At 39.7% G+C, this 9076-nt stretch overlaps 1 protein-coding gene across 12 annotated transcripts in view; it reads left to right on the plus strand.

The window, feature by feature from the left end:
• The window catches only part of BPTF (bromodomain PHD finger transcription factor), a 52505-nt gene extending 46094 nt beyond the window's left edge, over positions 1-6411 (plus strand). For 11 of the 12 annotated variants that reach the window (XM_053960250.1, XM_053960246.1, XM_053960256.1 and 8 more), the window contains 4 exons: positions 884-1076; positions 1985-2069; positions 3784-3970; positions 5503-6411. In XM_053960250.1, the coding sequence (XP_053816225.1) occupies positions 884-1076; positions 1985-2069; positions 3784-3970; positions 5503-5539 (502 nt within the window). In that variant the 3' untranslated portion in view covers positions 5540-6411. The other variant, XM_053960247.1, reaches the window with a different exon arrangement.
• The last annotated feature ends 2665 nt before the right edge of the window (positions 6412-9076 follow it).

Genomic DNA, 9076 nt, shown 5'->3' on the forward strand with positions numbered 1-9076 from the left:
ATAAGAACCTCTTATTCCATGTCTAGGTAGCAAAACTGCTCTGACTGTGCTTTCCTGTTCCTTGCAAAGAGTAAAAAACGAGTTATTCTGCGTATATTGTATTCATTCGTAATACAAATTGCTTTCCAGTAATTGTCTCCCTCTCCCAAATGTTTCTGTTCAGTAAATGTTTAGGAAAAGTCAAGTCCCTCAGGGCAGTCAAAATGTATTGTGGTTTTTATTTTTAACAACAAACTACTAAAACACCATGTACTTTAAATTGGGATTTATTTTCTTTTTTTATTTTATTTTATTTAACAGGGGATGGTTAGAAAGACTAAAAGACAAATGCTGTATTTAGTGGATTTTTTTTGTGCTTTAATCCGATCTGGCTGGAGAATATAATTTTAGTATGGGGGGTATATGGTTGGTATATGATCATATATGTGTGAATTATATGCATCTTTTACTATAAGGCTTTGTGTCATAGAATAATCCTTCTGTATTCAGTTACAAGGCTGAAGCTTCCATATGAAAAGTGCTTGTATGGAGTGAAACAAGCCCTAGTTGTAGTCCAGTTTGTGCAAAATGCATCTTGAATTGGTTTGGATACTGGCTGGGTGAGGCTTCTGGCTTTACACTGTTCCTTTCATCTCTAAAGCAGAGGAATTATTTTTGAAATCTTGATTGCTTGAAAGTATAAAATTTAGGAATGTGTTTTGAAGTGGTCTGTAAATACAAAAGCAGTTGGAGTAGAATTTGTCACTCTGAAATCTGATGTTACCTGTTGTCTTTAATCATGCCAAGTATCTGCTTGTGTGCAGGGGATGGCAGGTGTATGTGTTTAAATGTAACCTGGACTTGAAATAGATGAAGCCACTGACATTTGGCTTGGCTCTTGCAGATTCTACATTGGCTGTGACCGATGTCAGAACTGGTACCACGGGCGCTGCGTGGGCATCCTGCAGAGCGAGGCGGATCTCATCGATGAGTACGTGTGTCCCCAGTGCCAGTCCACAGAGGATGCCATGACTGTGCTCAGTCCACTCACAGATAAAGACTATGAAGGGTTGAGGAGGGTCCTGCGCTCCTTGCAGGTGAGGACAAGGCTGGCAGCACCAGCGAGTGTGACAGACCCAGTGGGTCTGGGAGGAAGGGGTGATTTCTCCTTACTAGCTCTGAGATTTGAGGGAACAGCAAAGCTGTGCCACTGTGTCAGCTGCAAACCTGCTTGGTGTTACTGTGCTGAGGAATATTTACAATAATTAGTAAATCACTGCTCCTGCAGTGAAAGGCTTTTAAAGGAAGCAGATTTAGAATCCCAAAAGGCAGAGTGAGAGTACAACTGCACAGGGTGTGGAAGGTGCAGTGTTCTGTTCTCAGATCAGTTTGCTGTGGGTTGTGATCCACACTTCCTTACTTTAATTGAGTGTTACCAGATTTCAGGAGTGTTCTCACAGGGGATCATTATCGGCATGTAAATGATGGCATCCTCATAATAAGAATTATGTACACTGTCTGATATTTCTGGTTTGTCTGTCACTCCCAAATAGGCTTTTCTGCTAGAGCTATAAGGAATTTTTAAGAATTCTGGTAAAATTCTTAAAATTATGATAACAGAAATCCTGTAAGTAATATTTTGCATTGTCCTGTGTTTTACATACTTTAAAATTTATAAAATTTACATTTATAAAAGTGTATTAATGTCAGGGTACTTGAAAGCTCTCTCAATAAATTCATTCCATACTTTTCCATGCAGCCTGCTCAGCACAGTATCCTGTTATGTCTGAATTTCAGTTTCCTGTTTTGAAGCCCAGCTACTGGGTCACTGACATTTAAAACTTTACCCAGTCATCAGATGATGGTTCCTTTTCATATAATGCTGCACTTCTTCCTGAAATTCAACTCCAGAACCCAACAGATAAAAGGATGAAAATATTTACCTACTAGTAGTGCCTAATTTAACTGAATTGTATGTTTTCATTCTCTCCCGTTTCCTTGCCAGGCTCACAAGATGGCATGGCCATTCCTAGAACCAGTAGATCCCAACGATGCCCCAGATTATTATGGTGTCATCAAAGAACCAATGGGTAAGTGTTGGTGAGAACAGCCTGAGTGAGGGGCTTGGGCTTTGGAATAGCAAGTTAATTTTCTGTTGACCACTAACAGCCATGTTGTGCAAAATACACAGGTTAGGCAGGTGAAACACTGTGATTCTTACTGATACATTCAGAAGTTCATGAGGGCTGTTTTATCCACTCTTAGGCTGACTCCTTCACCCTAAATACTGCCAGTCTTACAGGTGAATGTGGAAGTCAGTGCAGCAGTAGGATAGAATTCATGTTTTTAAATTTCTTTATTTAAAGAGGACAATTTTCTTCTGTCTTTGTAATGAGCTCCTCCTCCAAAGGCTGGGATATGTACTCCAGAGGCTGAGGAGGAGGTGATGCTATGGAAGTGTGACATGCACCTTAAGATGAAGTTCAAAATCATCTTCATCTGACTTGATAGTATAGTAAATTTTGTATTATGTGTAGTTTGTCTTTAAAGCTGCAGGGGAAAAGAGGATTCAGATGTTGTGAAGGTGGGCAGAGTGCAAGGGGAGATGCTGCAGCTTTCCAGTGATTTACTCTGATCTTCTTAGAGCTCACGATTTAAAACTGGATAAGCACTTGAATGTGAAACCTCCTGGGAAAATCTACCTCCTGACAGAAATGGTGTTGGGAATGTTATTCCTTTCCTTACAGTATTGAACCAACACCTTTTCAGATCTCTAAATGAGAGCCAGTGTTTTATTTGAGCTTTCTTACCTGCTCCTTACTCATCCTAGAAATAGGAAAGTCCAGTTTAGTATTTTGGCAAAATGTTGTGGTATGCTGACTGAAAATAATATTTTGTTTAGGAATTGTGTCCTTTCCTGTTCCAAAGTTTTAGACTGTGCTCTTATGACAATGCTGAACAACTCTTATTCCATGATGGATGTGTTGAAGTTTATAAGGAAAGCTCAAATAACAATATTATTGATGGAGCAAACAAAAGTGCATTTAGCCCTTTCTGATTTAAGTAGAAGAATACATTTATAATACAATTAAATCTGGGTAAAATACACCATGTAATCCAGACTTATCTGCAGTTGTTTGCACACATTCTGGCATCACTGGTATTTCAAAATAAGCACCACCAAGGGCAGATATTTGTTTTTCTGGCTAAAAGTGCCACTAGACATTTACACAGCTATATTTACATTTGAGATGTTTTGTTCCTCTCCCTGTTTTTAATTGATATTTGCATTAAAATAAGACAATTGCTACTCATGTCACCATTCCTGTCTCCTTAATGTGTCTGGTCAGTAAGGATGAGAGCTCTGGCATTTTGCATGACCTGCACTTGAAATCTTTTGTTGGTGCCATGGGTAATGTGCACATGCCCATGAGAATTGATAGCTCATTCAAAGCAAGGCAGGAATTCAAAAAATAATCAGTAGGTGATGGCTGTTACATGTGCTTCGTACCTGGATCTTGATTGTCTGACCTTCTTTTCCATTCATTTCTTCAGAAAAAGTGGGAGCTCCTTGCAAAGGTTTCCCCTGCTCATGGTGATTCTTGCATTTTATTGAATTTACCTACAACACATTCATGCCTAAGTGTCTCTTCTGAGGGAGACCTGCTGCTGTCACCAGTGACACCCAGCATTCCTGGGAAAGCCTCTAATCTGGATAATGCTTTGTTTCCCACAGTCTTGACAATGTAGATTTCTGTTTAGGATGAAAGTCTCTCATTTAAATTATCTTTGGTTTCTTTAAAGACCTTGCTACCATGGAGGAAAGAATCCTGAAACGCTACTACAAAAAGGTCACGGAGTTTGTGGCAGACATGACCAAAATTTTTGATAACTGCCGTTACTACAATCCAAGTGACTCCCCTTTTTACCAGTGTGCAGAAGTTCTCGAGTCTTTCTTTGTACAGAAACTAAAAGGATTTAAGGCAAGCAGGTAAGCTGGAGTGTTCCTAACCACAGGTGTTGTGCTGGTCCCTGAAATCTCCTTTCTAAGCTTATCTTGTATTTGCACAGGGATTTGCCACTCCATATGCTTTCCTGGAAAATTTTGTCAAAATTAAGGCTTAAATATGATTTCATGAAGGTTACTTTGGAATGTTTATTCAAAAGGAGCTGTAAAAAATTTGGGTGGTATCATGAATTTGCAAAATTTGAGTGATGATACTTCAACTCGTTGCTGCAGAAAACTTAATAATTTCTGATCAGGGCAAATACTGTGTCTGAGTTGTGCTGATGTTCTACTCTGCAGTAAATACTTCTCATGCTAATTAAGAGACAATCCTGCTGTGAAGCTTATAATCCAATGAAAGAAATGAAAATACTTCAGTGTTACTCCTTCTCTCATGTTTTTATCATTTACCACCTTTGAAACAGGGGAGTAAGTAAGGTTTAACATAGGGTATGGAAAATGAAACATAATTCAAAATTTACCTTTCAAAATCAAACTTTAATTTTTTTTTTCTGAAGAAGAGCTGATGTAGAGTGTTTCCCTTATGTAGACATTCCTGAAAAAGAATATGCATTTTTCTTTCTAGTTCAGAACTGTAGTAATGATTTTTGTCAGGTAGTTTTCAACCCATGTTTGTGTCACTGCCATTAGCTGGGTCCCCAGCACTCCCTGTGCTTGCACACTGATTTCATTGCTGCATATTATTTGTTATTGTTTTTCATTTATACCATCCATCTTCTTTCTTTTCTTGCAGATTGTGATATCTTTAGTCTGAACTTTTTAACTGGAATCAGAACTGGATGTTGGGGTCACTTTCTTTTTTTGTACAATCCAATGACATTAAACTGCCCTAAAATCCAGATCATTTGTCTAAAAAGTAAATGTTGTTTTTGTTGCCAGCAGTCACACTGGTGAACATAATTGTATTAACAAAAAAATTGTTCCGTTCCTCAAATACTGTATCAAGAAAAATGAAAAATTCATCATGGAAACCTTGTGTCTTATTGTTTTAGTTTAAGTCACTAATAAAACTGTGAATGTCAAAGAGGAGTTTTGCTGAACTCTGCTTAGCAAAAATGTGATTTTAACATGCCTGTTCAGTTTTTTTTTTTTCCTATTAAGTTAATCCAAAGACTTACTGAATAAATTTAAGCAAAGTAGACCTTATTATAAATATTCAAAACTAAAAATGTCTTTTTGCTTTCCTTTTGATGGACTACTATTATGTAAATATGTGAGTAAAAGTGATTTCAGGCATTTTGGAATATCCCAGTGACACAGTGCATTTTACAAGTACTGAAATACTGAATATATCAATACTGAAGTGTATTCTGGAGGAGAAAATGGGCTTAAAATTTAGAGCGAGAATTATTATTTTTTCTGAAGGGGAAAAAAATAAATGAAAGCAACATGGTGGTAATTCCCTTATTGTGATTTATTTTTGGCAACACCTTGCAGCAACTGTGTTCTCCAAACTGAAGGGTGCTTAATTCTTCGCTTTCTTCTGTATTCTGCAGGTCCCATAACAACAAACTGCAGTCTACAGCTTCTTAGAGTTTCAGCGTGTTAACCAAACACACGAGCAAGGATCTGGTTGTCTGACAATTTTTAATTAAGGAGCCAGATGTTTTTAGTCAGGTTATCCTGACAAGACTTGATGTAAACTGCGTTTTTATTGGTCACAACAGTCAAATTATATTCTTGGCTTATTTTGTCCAAAGGACAAAGAAATAAAAATCAGCAGCACCACTTTCTTGTCAAGATCAAATTGTTGTACTATTGTGGCAGAAGCAGGAAAACTTTGTTTTGTTGAAGGAGAGAGAGAAAGAGAGCAAGAAAAAAGATACAGTAAATGGGGTCACGATTAACTCCATGGAAATGCCACGTCTGTTCTTCAGTGAAGAAGCTGGTTTAAAGTCCACACAGAAAACTTTGACTGTATTTATTTATTGTTGCAAAAAAGACGCTTTTTTATTGCTGCCCTCATTTGTCAGCTAATTATTTTTTCTTATAAAATCCAGCCCTGGTTCCATGTAATCCATTCTGTATCTTAACATGATTCCTGTAGGTAAAAGTACAAGAAGACCTCTAGATGTCTTTTCTTTCTATGAAAGGAGCTGCTATGTACACATGTGCACACACACAGGACTGGGAATCAACAAGGAGTTTATCATTCATGGTAGATAAAAACAAGCTTGCATAAAATTTGGGCTGAGTGGTCATGGACTACAGACTCTGTTGCCTTGAATATAACAAACAGTACAATTTGTCATTTACTCTGCACCAGACTGAACTGAGTAAAATCTATTTGAAGGTATCTTGTTTGTAAACATTTGTCAGATTCTAATTTTTTTTTCTTTTGTATTAAAATTCAAAATATGGATGTATATGAAACAAAATAAATGGAGATCATTGTTCTCCCCACAGCCGTAGGTGTGTTTGAGTGTGCGCTGCCACGTGTGTGAGACACTCTGGGGGTCTGTGCAGGAGTGCAGGGATTGCCAGGAGCAGGGGTGGGAGCAGCCGGGGACCCGCCCGCATTCCAGCCCTGTGACCCCCATCAGACATTGCCACAGCCAGTGGTGCCACAAGGACTGTCCAGCTGGGACAGGCAGGAGGTGTTTGTGAGGTGTTCTGCCCACCGGAGCTCGCTGATCTTTGCCAGGTGCTCTGGGAATGTGGAGTACCACCTGTAATTGTGTCCTGGGGGGCTCCTGGGCTGCCTCCATGTTTCCTGCGGGGGCAGTGCTGCCATGAGGGATGAACTGGAGCCCAAGAAGATGCAAATTGCAGATGAGGAGGCTTTTCTTCCCCTGTGTGTGACTGACTTGCTCTGGTAGAGAAACCAGCCCTGGTTTCTCTGCAGCTCCTCACCCACCTGACCAGCTTTTGCACTAACTCACAGTCAACTTCTGTTCTACCAGTGGTCTGGGATTTACCTGATTTATGGATAAGCTCCTTTTGGGTTTACCCTCACACCTTGCTATGCAAGAACCTCCTCTGTTATTTTTCTTAAAAAAAAGATGTTGCTACTGACCACCCTTTCTTACACTTCCAGCTCAGGTGTTCAGGTTCTTCTGGGGGGATTTTATCTACTAAAAACCCGTGTGTTTTTGTACATACAAATGTTGTCCTTTAACCAATCTGTGAAAATTACTAATTGTTCAGTGTGGAAACAATAATCCATTTATGCTTCTGAAAGTCAAAGAAGAGTAGTTGCATTTAGGTTATGTTGTCCTTCGACGTTTTAAAAAAATGCTGCATATTGTAAGCATTGTGTTTTAATGGGACAAGGAAAAATCTCACCTTTAACAGCACTGGGACATATCCAGCATCTCATCCCAACATTTCTGTACTATTATTCATACCTAAATTCATATTGACATGATTTAAACCTTTCCTACCTGTAGGCAATAGATTGCTGTTTTTAACAAATTGTGGCAAACTGAAGAGTTCTTTTTTGTACCTTATAGGACACGGCATCCTAGACAAATAAAGTAATGTGTTTGACATGGATTTGGTGGTGTTTCTAATGAAACATTGATAATGTTATTGGATATAGGTCTTGGCTTTGCCAGATCATATGTAACTGTGAATCAGGTTGTTTAGGGAAAAAATCTATACATGCAATTTAATGCTGCTGATTAATCACCCAACCCAAACCATTCTGTGTTTCAATGAGAGAGCCTGTTTCAGTGTGTTCAGTTGCCACTGGGCAGGTCAAGGTACTTCTCTGGATTTATTAGTGGTGATGTTTTATAGTTAAATGGTGTTACAGAAAATAAATCATTTGTAATTAATCCCCACCTGCCATCAGGCATAAAGTTCATAAGATTTGTGATCTCTGCTCAGTCCTCGTCTTCTTTGTATTTTATAAATTATTGCAACAGTTGTTTTGAAATGGTCATATGTTATGAGATATTGATAATGTGAGCTCTGCCAGCTTGATTTTCCTTTTCTGTCTCCTCAAATTTGAAGCAATTATCGTCAATCTCAACTTAGTTCATGCAGAAGTTAATGGAGATTTAAAGTACAGTAAGAAGTTGGGCTTACCCAAAAGCCTCGAGTAAACTCCTGGACAGACAGGGTGAGAACAGTTATTCCTTTACACCCAGATTTCTGTGTGGTGGCGGCAGAATTTTCTGTACTTATCCTGCTGGAAAGGAAGTTATTGACTGTGAGGTACCAAAATTACCATGGCAGCTGTTGAACGTGAGTGCCACCCAGTTCCTGGTGTGGTTGTTGCTGGGAGGGTTTTGGAATAGCAATGCAAGACTGGAAATCCTCTCAATCTGGGAATTGTTGTTGTCCAGGAGGTGTGTTTAGTATGTGATGAGCCTGGTGACAACAGTCCTGCTCCTGCTCCAGCCCTGTCTCAGTGGGGCTGTGACACACAGGGATTTGTTGCTCAGCTGCTGTGGGAACATTTTAAGGAGGGACCTTCCAATCAAGAAGGGAAAGGTAAGAGAGCTTGGTAACACAAGAAGAGAACATGGGATAAATCACTTTTCAGGCTCCCAGAGCAACATCTGTATCCCAGTGTTTTTGGTCAGTTATGGGCACTGAACTGGTGCTTGGGATGTCCTTAGCACTGGTGTCCTGTGCTTGTCCCTTCCCAGGGACAGGCCCAGGGAGGCACATGTTGGGTTTGTGCCCACACTCCCTGGGCTGGAGCAGGATAAGGGAATGGGGCTCGGCTGCTGCTCTGGGCAGGGGATGCCTGGAGGAGTTGCTGCTTAATCCCTGGACTTCCCCTGAAAATAGAAACAAAGAAACTCGAGATGCACATGTAACCCTTCCTCCTTCTGTCCCTCACAGTCACTCCAGAGCTTTGATTCATTGCCAGAACAGTCCTTCTGCCAAATCAGAACCCCCTCAGATTTTCTCAGGAAAATTCCATCAATCCATGCTGTGTTCCATGCAAAGTCTTTCACATACCAAAAGTGAGACATGGTATTTTTTAGGTAGGCTCATGCTGTGAGTAAATTTCTATCCTCCAGTAAGAGCCTTTTGGGTCCCAAATAGGGAATGTTTGCTCTTGGTATTTGGCTCCATGTCAAGAAATACTTGAGGCAGCGTAGCCCGTCCCAT

This window comes from Vidua chalybeata, chromosome 19, assembly GCF_026979565.1.
Source record: "Vidua chalybeata isolate OUT-0048 chromosome 19, bVidCha1 merged haplotype, whole genome shotgun sequence".
Lineage (NCBI taxonomy): Eukaryota > Metazoa > Chordata > Aves > Passeriformes > Viduidae > Vidua > Vidua chalybeata.